The sequence below is a fragment of the Lutra lutra genome, chromosome 3, assembly GCF_902655055.1.
Source record: "Lutra lutra chromosome 3, mLutLut1.2, whole genome shotgun sequence".
Taxonomy (NCBI): Eukaryota; Metazoa; Chordata; class Mammalia; order Carnivora; family Mustelidae; genus Lutra; species Lutra lutra.
Genome location: NC_062280.1, coordinates 63,146,354 through 63,172,381, shown reverse-complemented (window position 1 = coordinate 63,172,381; position 26,028 = coordinate 63,146,354). Strand labels below are relative to the sequence as shown.

Here is a 26,028-nt window from a genome sequence, read left to right as displayed (position 1 = left end):
AGCGGGGAGTGGGGTAGGGAGAGGGTGGTGGGGTTATGGACATTGGTATGTGCTATGGTGAGTGCTGTGAAGTGTGTAAACCTGGCGATTCACAGACCTCTACCCCTGGGGCTAATAATACATTATACGTTTATAAAAAAATAAAAAATTTAAAAAAACATTTTCTAAAAACGTGTACATAGTAAATTTTTGGACAGGTGAAAAATCTGAACTATATTTCTAGAAACAAGAAAGCCTTTCAACTACCCCTCTCACATTAATCAACATGCTCAGGCCTTTCATACAATAAATATTCTAGGTAGAATTTTTATCTCTTGATTCTGTGCTGTTTCCTCCCACTTTTTCTCTCCATAATATAAATATGGTGAACTATGCAGACTATTATTCAATGTAAAGGGCACTTTTTAATTAAATTAATTATCTAACTACCTTTAAAAATTATGAAAAATCTGTCAGATTTCACTTCATATAGTTAAATCAGCAATTTAGTAAATTAACATATTGCCAACTACCATAGATAATAAACAATGAGTTGAAACATTCTGATAACTTCTTTTTTATATTATGTATTTTAATTTTTTTAAGATTTTATTTTTAAGTAATTTCTACACCCAATGTGGAGCTCAAACTCACAACCCCGAGATCAAACATTGCATGCTCTACTGAGTGAGCCAGCCAGGCACTCCCATTTTGATGACTTGTTGGACATCATAAAATAGGTCTATTTTCTTTAATGGGAAAACTCATTTCTCTAACTTATAAAAGCTTTTCCTAGTTAGCTACAGTATTGCATGATTTTGCTGATCATGCCATTTCAATCTGCTGTCCACATACATAAACACAATTTGAACTACAGTCATCATTTTAGTTTAAATTTAAAACTTGTTTGTTTTAAATTAATAAATATGAATATTCATCCATCTTTTTAAAACCTCAAAAAATCAAATCATTTTCAGTGCTCAGGGCACCATACCATTCCTTGCCTTTATGAATACTAGATTTTCCCTGGCAATGTAAATAAGATTTGGTGTTTGATTTTTCTTAACATTATCTCATGAGCATTTTACATAATTGTCATAAGGTCCTCATAACTATCATAAAAGTAAATTGTACAAGTCACCATAACTTAATGGAGCATTTTCCTGCTCTGAGCCATGTTATCTTTCTCTTCTCTACCTCTAACCCCCATTTTTTTTAAACCCCCATTCTTTGGTACTACCGTTAACCACCACCATTTTCACTTATGCAGTTTTCCCCTTGTTTTTGATGTTTCCTCCTTCAGGTAAATTATCTGAAGTACAGACAAATAGATATGAATATTATTATGGCTCTTGTATTAACTCAGGGCTTTCTAAATTTCACTGCCATCAGTCACAATGTATGCACCTACAATTTATACTGTGACTTTCACCAGCACTTAGGTATCAGTAGTTTCTACTGGAGAGAGGGGTACTAATTTCACAGAGATGAAATTTCTGTAATTTCATACTAATGGAATTTCATTAGTATTATTTTAATCTGCATTGTTATTACTATTGTTAAATGCTTTCCAATGTTTGCTAATCATATTTCCTGTAGTGTTGATTGTCTTTGGGGGTTTCAAAAAATTTACATGTATTTTTTATTAAATTAAACATAATAAATAATATATTTATTGTAAGTATTTTGCAATGTGACTTTTTTTTTTTTTACTGCCAAGCTCAGGTAATGATCCTACCAATGTCTGATAAATAAGCAATATCCCCATAATTGGATTTTTAAAAAATTATCTATTTAATCCATCTGGAATGTATTGTGGATGAGTATCTAAATTACTTTTTTTTCAAACTCTAACACCCCAACAATTTATTAAATACTTCTTCCCTTTGCCATTGCTCCATAATGCTCTATTCTTATACATTAAACCTTATATATAACATGTTGAGATTTTTCTATACTTTCCTAGATCTAGCAGAGTATCAAAAAAGAAATTATATAATTTTATATTATGACTTGAGATCTGTAATGGCTTTTCAATATTTAGAGTTTCTTTTTAAAAATATACCTTTATTCTCATTATTTTCCCAAACAGATTTTTATCATTCTATCTCCTTTTAAGAAAATGCATTTGAGGATTTTATTAATATTATACTCATATATATAAATTAGTGTGGAAGGCTTTGATAACTTTATTTATCTTTAAATCCAGAAACATAACTTATCTCTTTACTAATTCACCTAATTCTTTTGTAATTCTCAATGAACAACATTTTAAAGATATGTCCAATATTATACAATTAAGAGGCAGCATGAGGTAACGGAAAAAACAAAGACTATGGGGTGAGATACGCACATACACACATGTACCAGGCTCCAATCATGTGTGATCTTGGGCAAGATGCTTGGTCTCTGAGCCTCAGATATTTCCTCTTAAACTGAAGGTAGTAGTATTTTCAGAATTGACACAGAGTAGGGAAAATGCATACAAAGCTATTGGCGCATTTATGTATCCAAGAAATGTTAGCTATGATCATAATTTCCAATATAACATGTGCTTAGTACTTAATATTTTACCAAGTTCTTTCATGTATATTATCTCACTTGTGCTGTTGATTGTCACAAAACTCCACCAGAAGATCATGTTGTTGCTATGATCACTATTAATACTAAGACCAAATAGGTATACATGTATCTCCTTTTAAATAAAAAACACAAGCTCATCTCATATCATCATGACATAGGTAAATGTATTTGTAGATCTCCCAACATTACACAATAACCTTGTCCCTGAATATTTTATGGTTTTTTTAATCTGTCATGATCATTTAATTGCCCCTTCATTATATTTTATATTAGTTTTGCCTGTTTGTCATTTTTTTAAAATATTTTATTTATTTATTTGACAGAGAGAGAGAGACAGCAAGAGAGGGAATACAAGTAAGGAGAGTGGGAGAGGGAGAAGCAGGCTTCCTGCTGAATAGGGAGCCTGATGTGGGGCTCAATCCCAGAACCCTGGGATCATGACCTGAGCCGAAGGCAGATGCTTAACAACTGAGCCACCCAGGTGCCCCTAGTTTTGCCGTTTTAAGCAATGCTTTTGATTTTAGTGTTTGGTTCATACTCAACTGTTTTATTGAGCTCCTTAATACCCTCTTAAAACTATTATTAATTCTTTCGGTTTTCCGAGTTGTAACATTTCTGAAATAAATTCTATGTTCTAGAATCATATATTAATAAAACCAGCCACTGAATTGAAAAATGGAAAAACTAAGACTAGTTTTCTACCATGGTATCATGATATAGTAAAATCCTCCTGTTGGAAACATAAACTTAAGAAGATTTTTAGCTATTACCAGTCAGTTTCTTTTAGCTTATAGATTGTATCACTTTAAGAATTCTTTCTCATCAGTCCTGCAATCTTCACAATACCTTTCATGACAGGGAGCACTAATGCTACAGTGCGGCAGAAAAAGGAATCCAGGAAAAGGCATACATCTCTTTATTTTTTCCTTGTGGGCTTTACATATTTTCCTTAGGGATGGGATAAAAGAATGAGTGGAAAGAAGTATAAACTGCAATGCACTTGCACATCTGGGAGAGTTTTGCAGGCTTCTCATCTCTTCACGCATGGCTGGTGAGCTCTTTCTCATCATATCCTAGACCTTCCACTCCCAAATACATCCATTTTTTCCCCTACCAACCCAGAATACCATTTCAGCTATGGGAGGATGCATTTTTGTGCCTGGACTTGTCTTTCCCCATCTACTCTCAGGAGGGTGCTTATTAAAATTAATAACAATAAAATACTCTTGTTTTCACTGAGTCAGTTGATTAACACTACCAAATAATCCACTGCCGAAAGCAATCCAAATACAAAAATCTACCGCTACCTCAAAGAGACTTAATTTTAATTAACCGTGTTTTGTTTTCAGATCAATTACAAAAACAAAACAAAACTAATAATAAGGGTTTTAAAAAAGGGCCCAAGATGATACAATTATTTTCACTGCAGAATCAGACAAGCAGCTTCAGGTATGGTTTCTGTACTCACGGGGAAAATGATTAGAAGTGGACGGATTGACACTGTCCCCACTGTCAGCACTTTCACTGCTGGAAACGTCATCGTCTGATTCCCGCACAGAGGAGCAGGGTGATGAGCCGTCAACTTCTTCAAACTTCCTCTTTAAAATTCCACTCATAGCTGCAACACTGTCACATGTATCTGTAACAGGAATGAGAGCAACAAAGCATTGAAATATTTGACCGCGAAATGTGTAGCCAAGGTCTCCAGAGTCATTTTTCTGTGGTTTTTTAAAAACATGAACTGAGCCTTTCTTTGAAAGTCTCAGTAAGCAGTTTTATTTTTTTTTAATATTTTCAAATTAACAAGAATTAAATTAAATATGAGCAACTGCCCATTTGGTTACCAAATTCTATCATTTTGTTAAACACACAGTTCATTTTAATGTACTATCTCTATTCTTTTTGTTGGCAAATTGAGAAAATCCACCTGAGTCCATGAAGTTGTGTAATGAAAAAAATGCCAACGTCCCCCAGAGTCCTAAATGATTCCTGCCTTATACAAAATTCATCTGGAAGAAACACAGATAAGTAGACAAAAACTTCAGAGTCGAGTTTTAAAATGCAAGAACCCAATTAGCTGAATACAACAAAGCCTATGAAATCGGTTCTAAATTTTAGGTAGTTTCCATTTCAATACTGCAATAAGATGAGATGTGTTCCCAGGACGATGCCGGGACACCGAAGCCCTTGCCACTGTTGCAGGAACTTCCTAAGGCTAATGACCTGAGAGACCCTGCTGAGTGGGAAGAGGGGGGCGTTGGGAGTGGTTTCTCCTAAATGCTTTCTCTAGGATGAATGGGCTTTCCTCTCTCCTTGGGCTGCCCTTTTTCCACCTTCCCCATTTACCTTGATGTATGCACAGTCAGCTAAAGAGCATAAACTTTCCTTGCAGTGTAAGGATATTTCAGGGAAAAACCTATATAAAAATTAGCTTAGATATACATGTACATGGTCTTACATTGCCAAATTAGGTTAACTTCCCTGAAAGTATTACTAAGTTGATTCCACATATCCCTTCTTCCATCTTATTTACGTTTGCTGATTTTAACTCTCATTTGAGTTTGTGAAACCTCTCCTTTTCCTGCCAGAGTATAGCCACCAGTCCTATTGACTGAGAGGAAGCAAGACTTAAAACTATTCTAGATACTGCCCTGAGACATGTCTGAAATCCCCCCCCCCCCCGCTCTGTGCAGATCACACAGCAACAGCCTGTCCAGGTCCCTTCAGCTGAGCCAGCTCTCCAAGATCTCATTCTGTGGTTTCTTAAGTGGGCTACTTGGGTTAGCAGCATCAGCATCACCTGGGAGGGAAACTGTGAGAAAGGCAAATTCTTGGGCCCCACTTCAGATCTGTTGGATCAGAAACTCCCAGGAGGCCATGCCTCGGTGCCTATGCACTCAAATTGGAGGACCATTTGTCTGATTTCTAGTCCGCTCTCCAGCAGCTCCCTTCCTGGGTTTTTCCTTCATTGGGGGTGTCGGCATACCCACCCTAGAGGGACATAACCCAGTACTCAAAAACCTAGTCAAAACCTCTTCTTTCACCATCCCTTGTGTGATTTCTAGTAAAATTAAGTACAGTACTAGATATCTCATAAGTATTTATCATTTATTTCCATTTGCACATCTAACTTCATGTTGAGTAACTGGTATGTATATGCTTGACTCCTTCGGTGGAATAGGTGATAGAAAGGGAGTAAGACACGTTACGTGCCCTCGAGGAGCAAACATTCACCATGCTGCCTCCATCCAACTGAGAGGACTCCCACATTCATCTTCTACGGTCTTGTTTGACTAATCCATGTCTTTTACATGACTTATATTAACGATGGAGATAACTGATAATCATAAGAAGGTATTGCACTGTCCACTCCCTGAGAATAAAATCTCTATTCTGACTCTGATTTTACCACTATTCAAATTAGCATATTATTTTCTCTATCTTAAAGAGTGTGAAATGCATAAAATGTTCATGCATATCTGAGCAGGGCAAGAGAAAAAAAGATATTTTAAGTAAAGTTCTTGAAATAAAAGTAGGACAGGATATAAATTTTAAAATGGTTCACTTCAAACAAGATGCAAAGTAATTTATGAGGGAGAGACTCCAAGACACAAAGTAATACAAGATGGAAACCCATGTTTAAAAAGTACATTTTTATAATAAGGTACTGCAGTGGGAACAGTTAAAAACAATATCCTTTAGCTGCATTTCTCCATCCCATCTCTCCCAGCTTCCTTAGGAAAGGCAGATTTCTCAAGAACCAAGGTCATTCAATTGGACCACAGGGAACCATGTTCCAGTATGATAAAAAGTGGGACTTGGTACTCTTCTCAGGAATGAGAGGGGAAATTTTTGGAGGGATGATAAGGAAACTGAGAAGTCTCTCTTTCTTTTTGCTCTTCTATTTGGGACTGGTAAGCAAGGGAGTTGAAGGCTGGATACAATTTCTGTCCACATATTTGAGACTGAAAGAGCCTGAGCTAGACACAGCGCAAAGGAACGAAGAAATGTCTGACCAAAATTTAGTCTGGGATTAGTATATGAGCTGGAAATTAAAAACTGAAATAATTACAAAGGGGCATAACTTTCACATACATCCATGATGCTGGTTCAGTGCTGAACCAGTCTTGTTAAGTGCAGCAAGCAAGCATAGTGGTTACTTAGTTTCATTGTCTTTAAAAAATACTATGTGAGTGTAACAATATGTCACAACAAATTATGAGGGTCAAATGACCCATTGTTTATAGGAAGGTAACCCCCATCTAAACCCAAAGGTGGGGTGGTAAATAGAACAAGTGGTTTTCTCCTACATCATCTACACTATCTCACTGGGGTGGAAAAGAACACGAGAATTTAGGGGGAAGGCCCTTTTAATAAAGGAGATGCATAGACCTGGTTTGCTTCTATCCTGTACTGGTTCTCTCAGAATTCGAGAATGACGATACGTGGCTAGTTAGGTGCAGATACAAGGGAGTAGAATGAATGCCTGTCTTATGGCTGCCATGGCTCCTTAAATATCCACTTATCATATTTTTGTTCCTAAAGATGAGGCATAATTAAACTTCATGGATATGAAGCCAAAGAAAAAGTGGTCAACATTTCAGATTGGCTTTATATAGCATCAAAGCCCAGCGAACAGAAGATAAATCTGGACAGGCATTAATTTGTTCTAAATATGAGAAGCAGAAAGTCTAAGCCTCCATAACAGCCATTTTAACACAGCACTGTTTTCTAATTCATGAAACATATGCTAGTCAAAAGCATCACCATTTCTCATTTGGACTAGGACAAGAGCTTCCTAAATATTCTCTCCCATCCACTACTGTTTGCTTTCAATGTGTTTTCCAGGTTGCAGGCAGAATGATAAATCTAAAATGCAAATCTGATCATGTCAGTCTATAGCTTAAAACTCTTAAGTGGCTTTGGATTGTCTTAGGATGAGTCCAAAATCCTCAAAATAGCTTATAACGTACTTAACAATTGACTCTGGCTAACCTCTTCATCATCATTTTGAGCCACTGCCTTGTTGTCACTATTTTAGCTCTAATAATCTCCGTTTCTCCAACCTGCCATTTGTCTCTGGCCTCCTGGCCTTTTGATATACCATTCTTTCCAATTTCCTTTCTAATGTCTTTTCCCATAGCACTTACCATCTTTGAAATCCATGTTATTTATTTATATATTTCAATGTTTACTGCTTATCGAGTTCATCCCCTGCTAAGAGATGCAACGGAAGGGTCTTTGTCTTCTTTACCAATGCACCAATAGTCTAGAACAGTGCCTTAAATATTATAGGTGCTTAGTAAATAGGTGCTTAACAAATGTCTGTTGATGGATAAATAAAACCCTTCCATTTCTATACTTTAATTACTTTATCAGTGTCTGTTTTCTCTGCTAGACTGAAAGCTTCATGAAATAAAACTCATGTTCATCTTATTCACCACTCTATGCCTCTTACCAACAAAATATCTGGCATTTTTGATTGAATGAGAATCAAAATGAAGATGAAATTGACCTCAAAATGTCATACAATTTTTTTTTTCTTTTTTGCTTGCAAGCAACCCAAAAGCAAATTCTAGCTAACTTAAGCACATAGACATCTGTTGGAAAAATACTGAACTAGTTCATGCAATCTAAGATCGAGCTGAAATCCAAAATCACAGGAAGGCAGGAATAAGGATATCTTCCAGGATTATGACTGTAGAAATTCCTTGATCTTCCCTCTAGAACACCACAATTACCAGGTTTAAGCCCAGCAACTTCTCTCTTTCTTGCAGTTCAAGTTTAACGTTCTAAGGAGTAAGTAACATTTTAGCCCATCTTGGGTCAGAAGTCAGCCCTTTGATCACTGAATTGCACAGCCAGAAAGCAAACAGCCACTCAAATAGGTACTACTCCAGAGAATCTCACTCAGAGACCTCAATAAGTTAAACTTCATTTCAAAGCCAATGTTTTCTCCTTGTCTAACACTGATTTATCTTATTTTTTCATTTATTAATATAGTCTGTGAATTCACCACTTGGACAACTTCCCCTCTCCCTGCCCCTTCATGTCCTTTCTATTGCCAAGTTTAATTAATAACCACTTTGTTATAAAACTCTAATAAGCATCTTGTGGTCTTGGGATATCCACTATTCTTGACTAACATACACCACTGCTCTCAAATTTTTATTAGATGTAACCATTGCTCAGAAGCCTCTGAGCACATTTAATGAAAAAGTAGTAAAGAAATATAAATGTTTTCAAACTTCTCCACAAAAAAAAAAAAAAAAAAAAATGCCAAGGAGCTACACTTAGATGTTCTATGGTTATAAGTGCAATTCTTTTGTTTAATGTATTTCTGGAAAAAATATCAGAAGCCAGAAGGATGCAGACTGAAGTTAGTGGGAGAGCTTCGTTAAGAATGCCAAATCAAGAAGCTGGATAGAAATGTACATTTTAATGCATTTGGAAAAATGACTGAAGCTAACTTTGAGTATTTGTTGGAATCTGGTTCATATCACTCTCTTCTGACAGTGTAAAAATTTCAGAGCTTTCATAGGTAGCTCGTTGAGTTCTTACTATCCCACTTATATTCATCTATTGTTTAATCCTGTTTTCTCCTTTCATTCTGTCCTGATTTCATAATACTTTGCTATGTATTGTAAGGAAATGACCACAGACAATATGCCTCAAGAATATCATTGGTAACCAAATTCTGAGGAGTGGGTGATCTGATTTGCAGAAACACTTCAGGCTTGCCAAGGTTAGCAAATAAAAATATAGGACACCCAGTTACATTTGACTTTTAGATTAAAAAAAAAAATCACCTTCAAGATCTATTTATACTAATTATGTTGTTTATCTGTATTTATTTGTGCTCTTAGCTCTTGAGGAGAAAGACGAATGACTATGAAGTGAACAAAAAAACATCTAAATAAATGCTCCTCTCACCACCACCACCTGGAGTGGTCATACATGAGTATTTCTGCCTTTTACCCATCGGATGAAACTCAGTAAGACTTGAGAGGTCATTACGGTGAATCATGAGTTTATCAAACAACTAAAAAACGGTGAGGAGGTTGGTAGTGGTGAGCAGGTTAAGGGCAGGCCTGGCCTATCACTGGCACAGGAAGAAATGAATTTAAAAGGAAGTAATTCTGGCAAGACAAGAATTTCCTTCTACGAGAAAGAGGAGGTTTATTTTAGTGAGATGCTGTCTCTTCTCTCGCCTGGTGGGGATAAAAAAAAAAAAAAGAGTGGTAAGCTGTGAGCTCCCAGTTCATCCAACCCAATAGGTCCTTATTCTGTGGAGGTTGCTGAGACCAGAAGCCTCACATGGCACTCTTAGGAGAAAAGGGATACACATGGAACCCCTCTGTTCACTTCTTCCTGGGGGTCTGGGCTTATCCTTCACATTGCTTCCTTGCTAATTTTGTAGTTAGGCCAAGTGCGGCTCTTTTTTAACTGTGAGTGTCATTCACAAGGACACTTGGTGTCTTGGCATACATCAAGGGGCATGTTACCTTGCATTATGACACGACAGGAGGACATCTCTTTGTGATTTATCAAAGAACAAAATCATTTATTTTATGATCTCATTGAATTCTTCCAACAAGCTTAAGAAGCTATGAAACTATGACAAAATTCTACTCCAGTGACTTCGATAAGGGGAGGCTGTTGACTTCAATCAGCGATAGGCCTGGGGCCCAGGAAACACCAGTGTGAGGATTAAGTTACATAGAAAAAGAAGCTTCCTTTACTTTCTCTCAGAATGGAAAGCAGTTTTGATGTTTCTTCTGGTTGCTTCACCAAATTAATGATGAGCTGAGCAGCACTGCAAACAGGTTGACAAAAATGCTGGTGTGTGGCTCATCTGGGAGAGCAGGTGGGAAAAGTCTAGCTGGCAAAAGCAAGATTATTCACAATGTCACACTTCATCAGCCAGATTGTTACTGGGCCAGATAGAAGATGAAGAGGACAGTTGCTCAATTAATGGTGAAGAGGTTTTATTCCAGTATTTAGGAAAGCAGAGCTTAGCTAAGAAAAATCATATTGTGTTATTTTGAATTCTTCGGTGGGCTATCTTTAGTTATCTAGATGTGTCCCTAACTATTGGGACACAGTTTTAATCAAGTTAGTTTGCATCAAATCCTTTTCATCCCCCATTTTTTTTTTAAACCATGACTTTGAGTAATCTGTAATCTGTGATGTTCCACACTACAGCCCTGACACTGTTGTATTCATTGAATACTGATTATGGACTTAAGTCTCTGCTGAATAAGAAAATCATCATTTTAAAAAGTTGGCATCAGATGTTGTGCCTGCATTTCTCTTATTTAAAAAGAAAGAGAGAGAGACAAAGAGAGAGGCTATCTTCTTCCACAAACTAGGACAGTTTCTGCTTTAACCCATTTGGCAAGAAATGAACATATCTGCCGTCAAGAGGATAGGGATTTGGCAATGATTTCACAAGGTAAAATCCTGCAAGGTGTTTCCATGGGGCACCACCAATGTGAAAAATGCTGCTGGTGGTTTGCCAGTGTGGGAAGCACAAGTTGGCCAAACACACCTCTCTTGCTCAGGTGCCTGCTTAAGCCAAGAACCCTGGGGTCACTCCTGTCTAATGAATATTTTTGTTGGAGAAATGATTGCAGGGTTCCCCAATTATGTATGAATGCCTTGTGCCAGAGTTGCCTGTGACCTTGAGTTAAAGGTCTGAATTATTTTATGTGCTTTGGATCTCCAAATGTTTGCAGCTTGCTGATTTGCAGCCTGAGAATTTGATGAAAGAAATGAAAGCTTTCCCCAGGAAAAAAGTGCACATAAGCACAAATGCATGCCATCTATCCATGGACTCTGGTTAAGGACCTCAACTCTGGTGATTTATACCATTTCTCCAGCTTTGGTGGATATCCAGAACTCAGGAGAAATGATTCATTGTGAACACATTAGTTCAAAGCATCAAAGAAGTTTGAGAATCTGTTGCCTCCTGTTCCTTTTACCACGAGGGTCATCCACTGCCGAGGGCAGGGGTCCTTCCAGGTCTCTCAGGTCCTTCTGCCATCTGTCCTAAGGGGGCCCACTGAATCTCAAGGGGACATTCCATACCAATTTTAGGGGCTCCTTTCTTCACTGTTCTCTTGGCCACTACCTACTACTCTAAAACAACTACCTGAAACCTAACTGACCTCCTCTGGAAATTTGCAGCTTGGTGAATGGTTCTGGGTTGCAGGACGACATCCCCCAAACAGCGTCTGTCTTTCCTAAAAGATAATTAGATTGCCTGGTTCCATTTAAAATACCAGTCAGAGCTTTTAGTGAACACCTACTATGGGCTAGACCCTTTGCACCAATTCTCTCTATGCAATTGTTTTCCCAATCCTGCAAGGTAATTTGAAAAAAGGAAACTGAGATTTCAGAAATCTAGATCATTTTCCCAAGAGGTCTGATCCAAACTTCTCTGAAAAGTATTCCATGGCCAGCACTGCATTGTAGGTTAAGTACCAGCATGTGGTACATTTCAAACTGTATCATAATTGCTGGCTGACCTGCCATATTCTAACACTTCACTGTAAGGTTCCTCCTGGACTGAATATGTACTCTAGTGCTTGCTCAGTAAATGAATGGTCATCAAATTGGAGTCTAATCCTGGATCAGCTACTAACAAGTGGCCTAATTTTAAGTAAGAGGATTATCTCCTTGGGTCTCAATTTCCACTTCTGTCAAAATAAGGGGGCAGACATAACTGGTAAGAACAGGCTCTGATACAATGCATTACCCACTACCTGGCAGTTAAATGATAAGAACCCTGGCCTCCATCAAAGACGGGTGCCTCTTAATTGTCCATACCCTCCTCCCTCACTGTGTGCAAATGCCAAAGGCTAAATTGACTTAGGCTTTGCTGATAAAGGCCTTGCTGATGAATGGTCCTCCACCATTACTAAGGGTAAAAGTGTTCTTTATGACTCTATTTGGCTGGCGGGGAGGGACCCCAAGAAGTTTTCCACTTTACCTGCCATTAAGATTAGTACCAATATAAGAAAGATGGAAATTGTTTTTTAATGCCTCTTAACCCTAAACATTGATCACTAGTTGCTATTTGGCAAGATGACATACTAGAACACATGTGAATTAGAAGCCCATGTCCTTCCCTAAAGTCAATTTCCAGGTTAACTCTTTTACTTAGCAAGAGCAGAAAAAACTAACCAAGAACATGATAAGGCTTTTAAAACTGTTGAGAATTGATCAAGTGTCCATTGTAAGCCTATTTTTCCTACTCTAAGAAAAGTGTCAATGAAAAATTTATTTTATGTTCTTGCTATTAAGACTACAGAACAGTACTTAGCCTAATTCCTTGGGCGAATAGCAAGGCTTACTGCATTAAGGGAGAAAAGAAGACTTCACAGAGTAGAAGAGTTTAGAATTATAACTGCAACACTGAAAGACAACATTTTTTTTCCTCCTTAGCACTTAAGAAGTTTCTCGTCAGGCTTTTAGAAAGCTTCTGATTAAATAATAAAGTAGACTAGCCAGTGTAGATCAAAGGGTATTTAAGGGATATGATATCCTTTTCCTTCACAACAAGCATCAGAATAGTCCAAAGGGAAAGGAACCTTGAAAACATTTTCCTCATCAAGTACTCTGAAGTGGACATCAGGGTAATATATGGCCACACTTTAAGACCGTACCCATCCAAACACTATGATCTTGCCAAGGATATTGTGTAAAAAATAAAGGAGATTTTAAAAATTAGAATAAGTAGAAAAAAGTCCTTTGGACATTCTTTAAAAATGAATCACCACCTTAGACAAGATCTAGATTTTTACTACCTAAAGCACAGAACAAGTTACTTAACTTTTAGCTAACATTACATTATGGAGCAATTAGTAAAAATAATATAGAGTGTAAGATTAAATACCTGGGTTTTCAGGTCTCAATGGAAGGTTCGACTGGCACAGATTAAAATTGGTTCACAATAGAAGTCACATCAAACTCATACAATCTCCTGGAAACTCATTATTTAGAGAAGTTCCACCATTCAAACAAGTTTACAAAAGCAAGACCCATGATCCTGCTCCCCATCAATTTATCCAACATTTGTTACCCATGTATGTTTATCAAAAAGCCCCTCTAGGAACACTACTAAATTTCTTTTGAAAAACCTTATGACTACATCAATTGAAAGAATATTTCTAAACATCCTTCTGGTCTTGAGGAACTTTAAAACAGCAAACCTGTGACTGTTTCATGATTCAGAGAAATTAGCCCTTTTAACTCATTAGCTAGGATCAGACTCTTCACGTTGCCTTACAACATTGGATCAGCAAACCTTTCTTGGGCATCTACTATGTGCCAGGAGCTCTCTCTAATTGAGAAGTTCATAGTCTATGGATGAGACAGGAAATCTGGATGGAGCAGACAGATGAATGACTAACACCTTAGTTGTAGTCAACATGGAAATGGAGAAAAAAAGTAGAGCAAAGACACGTAGATGAAGATTTTTAAAGCAATAAAGGATATAAAATGAGAGCTTATGGAAGTACATATTGCCACAACATATGTGAGGATTTTTGTAGAGACTATGCTTCCAGTTGGCAAGATTCAAGGTATCTCCGAAGCCACGTATAGTTTGAACTTTGATCACTGTGGTACTGTCTTCTCTATTTGCTGCATCTGAATACAAGATGGTACCAGGGAGGTATGGCCACCAATAAATTGCTCATGAGTTCCTATTTTTGGAAAACAGGTCTCTTCCTCATCTGCTGAAATCTAAGATGTCTCATTAACAGTCTCTGTAACTATAGGCTTAAGCAGAACTTACCTTATCAGCATCAGGGAATCAACTCCTTTGGGTTGAAAAATAGTAGTATTAGCTATCATTTACAAGGTTCTTATTATGTGCCAGGCATGCATCATGCCATTTCATTTTCATAAAAACCATCGAGATGATGTACCCCACTGTGCAGATGAAGATGAGGCTTACAGATTTCAATATCATGTCCACGGCCACATGGATTCTGAGTGGCAGACCATGTCTTAGAAGTGACACAGGGTTGGAATTTAAGCCTTAGCCCTTAACCACTCTCCTACTCAGCTTCTTCACACTCTTCATCATACTTTGAACTCACATATCCAAGAAACTACATAATAAAGGCATTTACCTATCAAGAAAACAACATAATATTTTTCCTGGTTGTTTGGTTGCTCATGAATTGCCCTAAATTTATAAGGCACTTCTGTATTAAACAAAATTACCCAGATTTGTTGAGGTTTGTTTAAAATGCTAATGGGCAAAAGAAGACCAGAATAGGAAGCATTTTTCCCCCAGTACTTTGGACTCGCTTTCATTCTTACAGAGTATCTTTTGACACTAAGTTCATGGAACCAACATTCCTTCACATCTTCAAAGCACTTCAGAGTGTATGAGACCACCTATGGACCTAATGGAAATGGGAAGGATGACAGTAACTCCAAAGTGTCTGAGAACAGTTAACATAAAAACAAAACAAACAGACAAAAAAACAAACAAAAAAAAACAACAACCTTGCTTCACATGTACCAAAAGATGTACCATATAAAAGTACAAAGCCTCTTGTCATCGACAGCTGTGATCACTTTAGAATGAACCAGTACATTGTGTGCTAAAGCGACACCATCGATCAAGAAGCCAGTTTCTGGCAGAGGGCTATTTGTAGTTACCTTTGCTTTCTCTGAGAGACTGAAGAGGATATGTAAACACTAACACCTCGTGAATGCACTTTAACTTCCTTTTAGCTATAGCTTTACTCAGCATGACTACAGATAAAGATGGCAATAAACAATTATTGGAGCTTAATGAACATTTAAAAAAAATAAGTACCGAGGTCTCCCCTCTACTTGTGGGTTTTGAAATCATTGCTTATTTTCAGGGATACCATTTAATTTAATTGTATGATTCTTCTGCACTCAGTTTATTTCCCTTCTCAAATTGCAGCCTCATGTTGTTCTTTGTTATTTGTCAGAACCTGGTGAGTTGTTTTGAATAGAACAGTTTTCCCCCTCCTGTAGGATGATGTTACTGCATAAGAAAGCTGCAGTGGTTTTTATAGAAAACTTGAGAACTAAGAACCCTGGCCTGCTAGCCTGGCATTAGCTACTTTGTATATCTTAACACATACATTGTATTAGTGAATATTCAAATAAATGAAGATTGATGGCTCAGCTGTCTTACTTTTTCTGTATGTGATTAGAGAAAATGCACGTTCGTACATACACACACATGACCTACCGTTCTGCATCAATATGTGGGTTCATAAACTTGCATGGAGATAAAAGATTGTTCAAGCAATAACTCTTCCTAACTAGCAGGGTGGTAGGAGGTAGTAAATTTCAGAGCCCCAGGATTTGAGAATGAAATAGACCACAGCCTCTAAAGTTGGTAAGAATAGGTATGTGGCATCACTGTTTTGTCAAATGCCAGAAAAAAATTGGTCCGTGTGTTTTCTTTGGTATACCTGTTAGAGATTCCTCATTTCCCTCTTAGGCAAAGCAGTTTCAAGTTCCTGTGGATGATATAATACGCCAGATTCTCACTGCAGTAATAAGAACTGGAGTTCAAACATGGCTTTCAATATCCTGAACATAAGAAAAACTAAGATAAATTTTATTTTTATGTCCCCGTAGTTACAGTACTGTGTATACACATGGACCAGAAGTTCAGTACAAAGGAAAAGTAAGGAGGGATGTTTATCTCCTTCCCTTTGCCCTCCAAAGCCTAAAAGATTTAGAATTTAATGTAAGACAGAGCGTATAAACTTGATTTTAAAATTTTTAAATTTTTGTTCTCAGATAAAGAGCAATGATTAACTGTATTAAAAAATAAAAAGTAATAACATGAGAAAAGAGTAAAATTATAAAAAGCATATAAAATATATAAAAAGCATATAGAATTGTATACCAAAAACATATAATAGCAACACCATTTGGTGTTAGGAAACAGTTGGGAAGCAGTTTTATCTTTTCCAGTAAGTCCAATGTAATGGTGGAAATAATGATCCTTACACTGTGAAGAAAAGCCTAAACTGATCTCTACTTGCTCAACAAAGCACAATGATACGTTCTATACTTTGTGTCCCTGAAAGCAAGTAATATTTTAAAAAACTGGCCACTAAGGTTATAAACTTCACCTATTTGGAAAATTGGTTTATTTAGTGCAGATTATTTCCCAACTGTTCTAGACAAAGTATTACTATAGCATTGTCATGCATTTAATAATATGGAATAAAAGTAAGTCTTTAAGATCACTTTATAATCTTATTATACTTTTCTATAAAATGAATATAATTCTATTTCAATTCCAGAATAGGTAACTAAAAAATGCAATCATTTATTTTGCTTGTTTCCTAAGAAATGTCAGGTTAAAAGAAATAAATGTGGTTGTTTTGAATACTCAATTATTTTGGACATTTTCCTTTTATACATAATAAGTCATTTTGCTCTTATTTCTATTTTATAGAAACCAGAATTTCAGGAAAGGGACATATACAGTGATAATACAACCTAAAACTTACACATGTGATTTTAAGATGACAACAGTTATTTGTAGATTTTAGACTACATTCCATACTGCTAGACTGAGTAAAACATATTTGCCCTAAAATCTTTTCCAAGCTCACAATATGGTCTCTAGTTTTGAGTGATGACAAAGACAGACTGGTAATCAGAAAGCAGGAAATTAATTTTTGAAAAATCATTAAAGATTTCTTTGGAATCTGATATAACACCATTTCTTCAAGTCCACTAACTGCATATCCTTCAATGATTTGTCCTATTTTACTCTATTTACTCTTCTACTTTACAATTTTGATTTGAACTGCATTGACACAAAGCACATTTTCCTACATATGTTTAAATATCCAGTCCATGAACCTACTATGTCCGTGCTGTTGAGATTTGTACGGAAGTAATATGCTCAAGCTAATGCAAAAAAAGACTTCAAAGTTTTGACTGAATTTGCATAGAGACATAAATTATCCAGGATATTCAAAGCCATAAATTTGCTGCAGGACATACATAGCTCTCTCGTGGCTTATGGAAGCACAATTCTCTTTATTTCACATTTGTCTGTTACCAGGTTTTCTCCAAGAACCTTTACAGGGTTTCTTCTTTGGCCCATACTGTTTTTATTTCTATATTCAGAATGTGCTACCTGATACTGGTTGCACTTAAAAGTTAACAGTTTTGGACTGCCTCAATGAAGTTATGCTGGGCCCTTCCCTTCTCACTGTGCTCTGCCTAGAACACACACAGAGGTTAGTAGCCAAACTGTGGGCATGATCTGAGGTAAGAGTAAAATGAGAATTTTTGTGTTTCAGAATTGTTCAATTAAATATGGTTAACCACAAGAAAGATTTTATTTGGCTATGCATGTATATAATATATATGTATTATAATATACACTATAGACATAATATATAATAGATAACATATACAAAATGCATCTACACATATTTATTTCATGATATATAACTTTATACACGCACACACACACACACACACATACACATTTATATATATGTAAAACAAAAGTCTACAAATATGTTGTTTGGGCCAGAGGACAGCATATTCCATTCAATATAAGAAGGAAATTATTTAAAATATACCCTTTTAGTTGCAGTCATTACTGAAAGTTTCAAAAGAGAAAGAGTTTAGAAGAAAATGGCAGTTTTTGCCTTTACAAAAAACTCACACAAAATATGAATTCCTTTTCCCAAATTAACCTCAGGATCCAGGATAAATGTCATAATGTCCCCACAAAGTGATAAAGGCTAAGTATTAGGCCCTAAGTGACTACCACAAAGGCATTTCATAAATATTTGAAATAATTGTCCTTCACTGTTTAAAACAGCTATCCTCCTGTTTTGGTCTACCCTCTATCCACCCACCCCCCATTTTTAAATAAAAGATATTGTTGCCAAACTACTAAGCCTTAATCATTATAATAAAATTAACGCCCTCTTTTCAGTGCAAAGAAAGTAATTAAGTTTATCTAAATATGTATTAGCTCTTTGTATGTAAGCTTCATAGAATTCATTTTAAAATCTTATGCAAATAAAAAAGCATAAAGCAGTAATTTCATGACTAAACATTATTTTGTCTCTTCATCTTTCCAACATAAATTTTCATACACATACAACCTGTAATATAGACAGATGCACGCTTGATGCAAATTAGGTAACATTTTTCCTCCATCAACATTTTAACTGCTGAATTGATATATTTAAAATTTTTAATGATATGGATAAACGTCTGATCATGCTGCTTTAATTAAGTTTTTTTTAAAAATATGTTTTAGAAATAAAAAAACATTATGAACAATAAAGTGAGTACACATTTGTTTGGTACAGGTCAGACTTTACTATGATGTAATCACACATTTTACCAAAGTGTGATATTTAGTGCATGGAAAAAGAGGACTTTTGTCCTGCCTGTGACATTTATGAGAATCACTTTACAATCCTGACTTAACTGAAAGGAAAAGTCATAGGAAGTTGAACATGTTGAGTTCAAAATAGCATTGTCTAAAAAGTCACAAAGAAAATTAGTTACAACTAGAAAAATTACAGAAGCATTTAAAAAATATAGCCCCCAAATAAGAAATCCTTTAGCAATAAAATGTAGAATGAATACCATCAAAACCAAAACTCTCTCTTAAAATGAAATGAAAATACAACTTATTAAAACTGTCCTTATAATGTCTTGTGGGATAGGAACAAAAGAATTACATTATTTAATTGGAGACACCTCACTAGAATCTTAGGCTATGAACCCAGGTCTAATTTTAAAATACATTTTTTAAAAATGGGAAAATTCCGTAAAAGTTGTAAGTCTTGCTATTTATTTATCTAGATGTATCAACCCAGACATCTCTCTGCCATCAAAAACTTTCCAAAAAATAAAAATTATTTAGAAGCCCCAATTCAGTGTTTTCCTCACATAAAATGATCCCATTGGAACAAAACACCCATGTTTCCAATGGAAAAAAAGAAAACAACATTAAGACGATTTAATAAACTACTTAAGGGAAGCTGAATACCGAGAACGCCTTGCCAATTTCCACAATGAATTAAAATAGCCAGTCCTCATCAGTGTCTTTTATAGAAATAAAATTAGGCGCATCATGAAATCTGTCACCGTACCTGCGTGCACTTTAAACGACTACGGCACACGCTGTAAAATCTTCCCTCTGAGAAATAAAGCACACTTCATTTAACTGCTGCAAAACACTGCTGTAGAGAAACCCAGTGCATTTTTTTCGGGCAACTGATCCAGCCTTCCACCAGCCCTGTGACCTTTGAACTCCCTTCTGCCCCCCCCCACTCCCCCACCCTCGCTTCTGCAGTCAAAGCCTCAGAGCTGGTCTCATTTGCATAAGGCTCAGGCAGCCCTCCAGCAGCTGAAACGGAATGCTGGGTAAGGAAGTGTGGAACCGCAGTTGTGCCTAATACCTGAATCACCAGAGGGCTGGAACAGGCGATGGGGAGTGGGCACGGACTTCTCTGGGCCGCCAGCATCACAGACCCCATGTCTATTAATGGATAAGTGTTTTTAACTCTTTGCTTTAGAGTCCTGCTTTTCCCCCTCCCCACCAAAAGAAGCTGTCAGCAGCAACTATGGTAACCAAGGAAACCCAAATAGTCAAATACTTCATTTAAATACATGTGGAAAACCAATTTAAAAATTTCATTAACTTCTCTTGTTTTTGAAACATAGCTATTTTCTTTCCCATTGGCATACATATTGCCAGCATAATTAGGGACATGGGGTATTTTGTCTTGTGGAGGTGGTGATGGTTTAAACAGCATTTTACAGGCATAAATATCTTTTAGTTACTGTACACATACACGAAGTCACTATAGTAAATCTATAAAATGTTAAATGTGCCCTAGTGTCTTAAAGACAATCATCCTAAATGGTGTTCGAGAAATTAATTGTTAAGAATTTAGCTCCCAAGATGCCTTTCAAACAATACAGCAGTAAAAATGTAGAGCAAAGTTAAACTAGGTATTGAAATGTAAAGATTCATGTAGCAGGAATGCTTGTCTGTCTTTGGCAAGGATGTTCAGTGTTGTGCTATTATTTGCTAGAGTTATTTCTTCCCTTGTCTTCCTACACACAGCAATCTCGCTATTTCAAACATAAACTTCTCTACTGCTCATAAACCCAAGAAGCGGTTATTTTCTAGATACAGAAGGTCATGTGTGTGCATATTTTTATAAATATACATGAAGGCACACATTCTTTTCTAAATGGTGAGTCAATGGAAATACGCATCATCCCAAAATTAACCCTTTTTCTGAAAATTAAGCTAATTTGTTTTTCTCCATTAGTGAGTGAATGATATGTATAAAATAAAAGGTTTTATGAAGTATTTTCCACCTATCAAAAGATACATAAAATGAAAAATAACAGGCACACAACCAACTAACATAGATATATATTACTATAGTTAAATATAAAATGCATTGTTCTAACAGTAGCATTATTAATGTTTTAAAATTCTCTTATTTAAAAATTTTTCATTTAAATAACTAAATATGCCAAACCTTCCTCTTGCAGTGTACAGAAAGGCATCAATAAAAATCTGAATGATACATCATAAATTTATAAGACATGTGAACTATTATAATACAGGATTTTTTAACACTGGAAAAATAAATGTGAAGCTTTTTATTTGAGCAATTAGTAGCATTCTGATTTATATTATTTCTGCATATATAGAAGATTAGAAATCATCGGATGCATTTTTTTCTTACCCATAAATTTTTAAATAGGATAAATAACTTTTCGGTTTACTATAATCATATAAACATTTCTCTAACACATCTGACTACAGCAACAATTTAATCACATTGGGTCAATTCAAGTGCATCCTTCATATTACACACTGCAAATGCCTTGCAAAGTTTTTGTTTAAGGGAAAACACACACTAGCCCATCCTAATTTAAATCCAGTCCAACCCAAGGAAGTGTTGGAGTCATTTATAAAATCACTGACCTGTTCAAATAGCTGTAGTCTTACTCCTTGCACTCTTTATTCATTAGAATCCAAAATAAATTGATTATCATTTTATAATATGTGTCAGCATCACCGAAGGCACTGTTCTTCCTGGTTCAGCGGAATCTTCTTAAATTTGCCAGCCCTGTGTTTTATTGCTGGTACCGTATGCTTTATTGTTCAGCGACAAGAGCCTCACTCTGCACAAAGACTCATTACCTACTGCTCGCTGCACGGCATCAGCCTCACTGAGGCTGCCTATATGTGATCACATGGGAGTTTTGTCTGAGAAAGCCAGGCATGCCACTGACTTCACTGTGTCTATGGATATTTTTATCAGCTGAGGTCTGCTAGGAGGAAGGAATAACAGATTATGAAGCTGCTCTAAGTCATTAATGCAGCCCGACTTATGGAAATCCTTTCACAAGATTTTTTTTAATTATTATTATTATGGAAAATGTTTGAGCAGGCATTCAAAAGAATTTAACTAGATTTTATTTTAATAAGAGGCTGAATAATAATTTAAGGAAAGGGAACTAGCAAAAAGCGGTTTTCTACCTTCTGCTTTCTGAAAGTACTTTTATATAAATGTTAGTAAAGAGCCTTGCTCAACTGAATGATTTGACAGTGTGTTTTAACCTTTAGATTGCTGGGGTTTCTTTTTCTTGGAGGAGGTTATTTTCTAAAAGGATAAGTGGCTGTTTCCCTCAAAATCTCCTCAATAGAAAATCTCAATCCCTCATAGATACTATATGTGAATAAAAATAGAGTTATTCTAATTACTTTTGGTAAAGTAGATAAGAGGGTGAGTCTCTTATTGATGTATATAAATGAGGTAGGTGATTAATTTATCTTCTCAAAAGATGACACATTCCTAGAACAGCTGACTTAAAAGAACAATGAAGATTTCAATTTAAAGATCTAAAGGACATGTGTTTCATATTAATTCTTAAAATGCAGTAACTTATTCTAGACAGCTAACCTCAATAAAGCATATGGTTTACCTTATCTGATTTCAGTGTTAACAAGTAGTTTCAGAGCTGACTCTTTAACATTTACAGGAATTTTCTGCTCTATAGATATTAAATTAATATCTATACCCACATGTGTGTATGTACATACATGTCTACACGTACATACATATATCATCAGATTAACATTTTTAAAATGTTTCAATAATTAAATAATTGCCCCAAATCATTTCTTCACATTCAAAAATGGATTGTGGATCTCCAAATGAAAAAGCTGCTTAGTTATTGGAACTTGATGAAAAAAATTGATTTCTTATCTCTTTAATAATCTGTCTACATTGAATTGGTAATTAAAAGCTTGTTGCTTGTTAATCTCAGTTGAAATTTTATGACAAATACATGCAAAGTGCAACAAAGAGCACAGACAGAAAAGGCAGAAGCACCATAAATGAAGACCAGAAAATAAATTTTCTGTATAGACATACAGTACATTTTAATAGTGTTTGTAAATAATTCAGTAATCTTAAAAATAGTAAACACATATACCTGTTTAAGCCTTCCATTAATAAGAAATTATTTTCTGGAAACAATTACAACTTAAAATTTTTGGTGTCAATTGAAATTTTTTAAAAATAATTTTAAGCCAGACTAAGTAACTGTAGCTAAATAGCCCAGTCCCTAAATACAATGACCTAACATCGTTCTTTACAGTATATTTTTGTTGGGCTAACATTGATTTAGAATGTCTTATGACTTAAATAAATGCCTTTTGGTGGACTTTTCCTAACATTGAAAACTATTCAGATATGTTTTAAATGCCACCATTTTAATGCATTTGTTCCAAAATGCTCATGTTCATTTTTTTCCTCTGCACACAAGAGCTACGCTAAAGCTACAAAACCTTGGGGCATTAAAGGAAAAAGGGAAACAGAGTGCTCATGTATTATAGCATGCCTCTAGGTTTTTAAAGATATGTACATTCTAGTTAATATCCTTGATGATGTCATCATGTTAATGTACAAGGAAATAAACAAAAGGCAGCCATTTTTCTTTTACTGCATCACTTCAAAAACAGTGAAATAAAATGGTTGCCAAATGGAAGGAAAGAATCAGCAGAAAACCAAATTACTTCCAAATTCTTGAAAGAGGGAGGGCAAGGGGTGTGAAATTGGAAAATAAAAACTACATGTATATAAAGTTTGAATGAATGGATGTAAAGAAATAATTTACAATAAGGAAAATAAATAAATAAACACAAGGAATATAGAAATAGCTAGCAATTAAAACAAATACCAGTAAAATAAGGAGTGTCCCACAGAAAGACTATAGTCTATAAACTTAGTATATATTAAATGTAAAGGCCCATTAAGTCCATTATTATTTTTTTTTTTTAAAAAGTATTTAAAGGTGGATGACAGAGCTAGAAAAGATCTAGAAAAGGACAGAATGATTATGAAATAGTAATAACCTTTCCAGGTCTGCTATTGTCTTAAATGACCTCAGTCATTTGGTGAATTACTCTAGCATCTCCTGCTTTAGTTTTTAAGTCTGCAAAACAGGAACAGCAAAGTCTTTGGAAAGCATGTCATGGAAATACATAGCAATATTTTTATAGTTTAGTTCTCTAAATTGGCTTTGACCAAGAATTGTCAACTAACATTAATAAAATAAGAAGATGAGGTAAAATCCTAATGATTGTTTAAAAGAATTTTTAAACACATTATCCTAATAACAGAGACAAACAGGAATTTTGGAAGCAGGAAGTGATTTTTTTTTTCCTAATAAATGCAGAAAAAAATAGAAATAAATTTAGTAACTAATTTAAGACAACACTCATAAAATTGTCTCAGGATTAAAACAAATTACAAAATATACCCATCTTTCCAATCAAAATTCTGGAACTCTCTGTCAGTGACATGACAAGGGAATTTCAGCAGAGCATCTGATTCTCACATTACACAATGAACAATGGTGTCTCTGCTTATATAACAGTCTCATCAGCCAAGAATTCTTAAAATTTGAAATTAACAGAGAAACACAAGATCAGAACTTAAAGGAGCAAATCCCATCCAAGATTAAAAAGATGTTTTAATTTACTTTGTTACACTAAAGACTATGAATTGAAAAAAAGATACGTTTCTTACTATTGACTCTTATTAGTTGGTTTTTCTCTAATGGGAAAGACACATCCTAGAATCATTTCTTCTGCCCCAATGCCCTTTTCTACAAAATAACCAAAGCTTATCGGAAGTAACCCAAAATGGATGCTATCCAGCTCATGTAGTAACTGGGGCAGAAACATACTAATTGGATGATCCTTTGAACATAAAGGAAGACAGAGGAAAATTACTTATACCATCACCTGTGTTTCCTGTAACTGTATTAAGTGGCATATATATACCAGCACTTCCTGTTGGATTTACCCTTGATCAGGCGGGATTTTCTTGCTACATTTCACCTCCCTTATAACACATTCAGAGAAGTCAATAAGTTGCCCATGTCAGCCTCAAAATCCAAGACTAATTCAATTCAATTCAACAAAACTTTATCGAGAGGTTACTATGAATGAAGCTCTGAAACAGTTGGTAGGGATATAAAAAATGAAATATACACTGTTCCTAAGAAGATTATAGCCTTTCTAGCTAATAAATAAATAAGAAGAAATAAATTTCTGAGCCATGTTATGGATGGGTAGTAAAGTATGGACATGTTTTTAAAAGTTTGAATATTTTATTGACTTACATGCATTTTATGTATAATCAATACAATTTCTACATTTTCAGTATTTCTACATTTTCAGTATTGTTTCCTAAAATCAGAAAATCATTATTGTAATTAAAAATCATCTATCAAATACACACACACATACCTGATGGCTGCAAATTCTATGCTATACTTGTCATCAGGAAGTTGAATCTTATTTCACTCACCTTTATGTAAGCTAGTATTAATGATTTGCTTAAACAAGAGAGACTGCAAAATCGATGTTTTGGAGATTCTGAGGCTAGGTGCTAAAAAATGTTGCCATTTCCACCTGAACCTCTTGGAACGCTCACTCCAGGAGCCTTGACTGCCACATAAAATGACTGACTACCACAAGACTGCCAGGGTGAAGCCGCCTATAGGTTCTCAGGTCAACAGCCCCAACTGAGCCCAACATTTTAGCCATTCTGATGCCTGACACATGTATAAAGTGCTATCTTGGACCCTTGGAACCTACCCATCCACCAAATGGGACACCAAAAAAAAAAAAAAAAAAAATAGATCCTAGTTGTCACTATGTGGAAGAGAATCCACTTAGTTGAGCTTCTCTCAAATTTTTGTCCTCCCGAATTCATAAGATATAATAAAATGGTTGTATTTTAAGTCACTAAGTGTTGTGGTAGTTACTTGGCAATTACTAACTAGAACATATTGACATGTATGGCAGAGACAATACAATAACCTAAAGTACATGAAACTGCAAGCTGATACACA

The 26,028-nt window shown here is 35.5% G+C and overlaps 2 protein-coding genes across 9 annotated transcripts in view; one reads left to right on the top strand and one right to left on the bottom strand.

Moving 5' to 3' along the window:
- Positions 1 to 26,028, top strand: part of LOC125095498 (sodium channel protein type 3 subunit alpha) — a 1,188,574-nt gene that overhangs the window by 705,961 nt on the left and 456,585 nt on the right. The window lies entirely within an intron of this gene.
- The window catches only part of CSRNP3 (cysteine and serine rich nuclear protein 3), a 205,272-nt gene that overhangs the window by 73,198 nt on the left and 106,046 nt on the right, over positions 1 to 26,028 (bottom strand). For 6 of the 8 annotated variants that reach the window (XM_047721999.1, XM_047722000.1, XM_047721996.1 and 3 more), the window contains one exon: positions 4,031 to 4,201. In XM_047721999.1, coding sequence (XP_047577955.1) covers positions 4,031 to 4,201 — 171 coding nt within the window. Of the gene's footprint in view, positions 1 to 4,030; positions 4,202 to 19,721; positions 19,826 to 21,580; positions 21,785 to 26,028 lie in introns of those variants that run through there. The other 2 variants (XM_047722002.1, XM_047722004.1) reach the window with 2 other exon arrangements.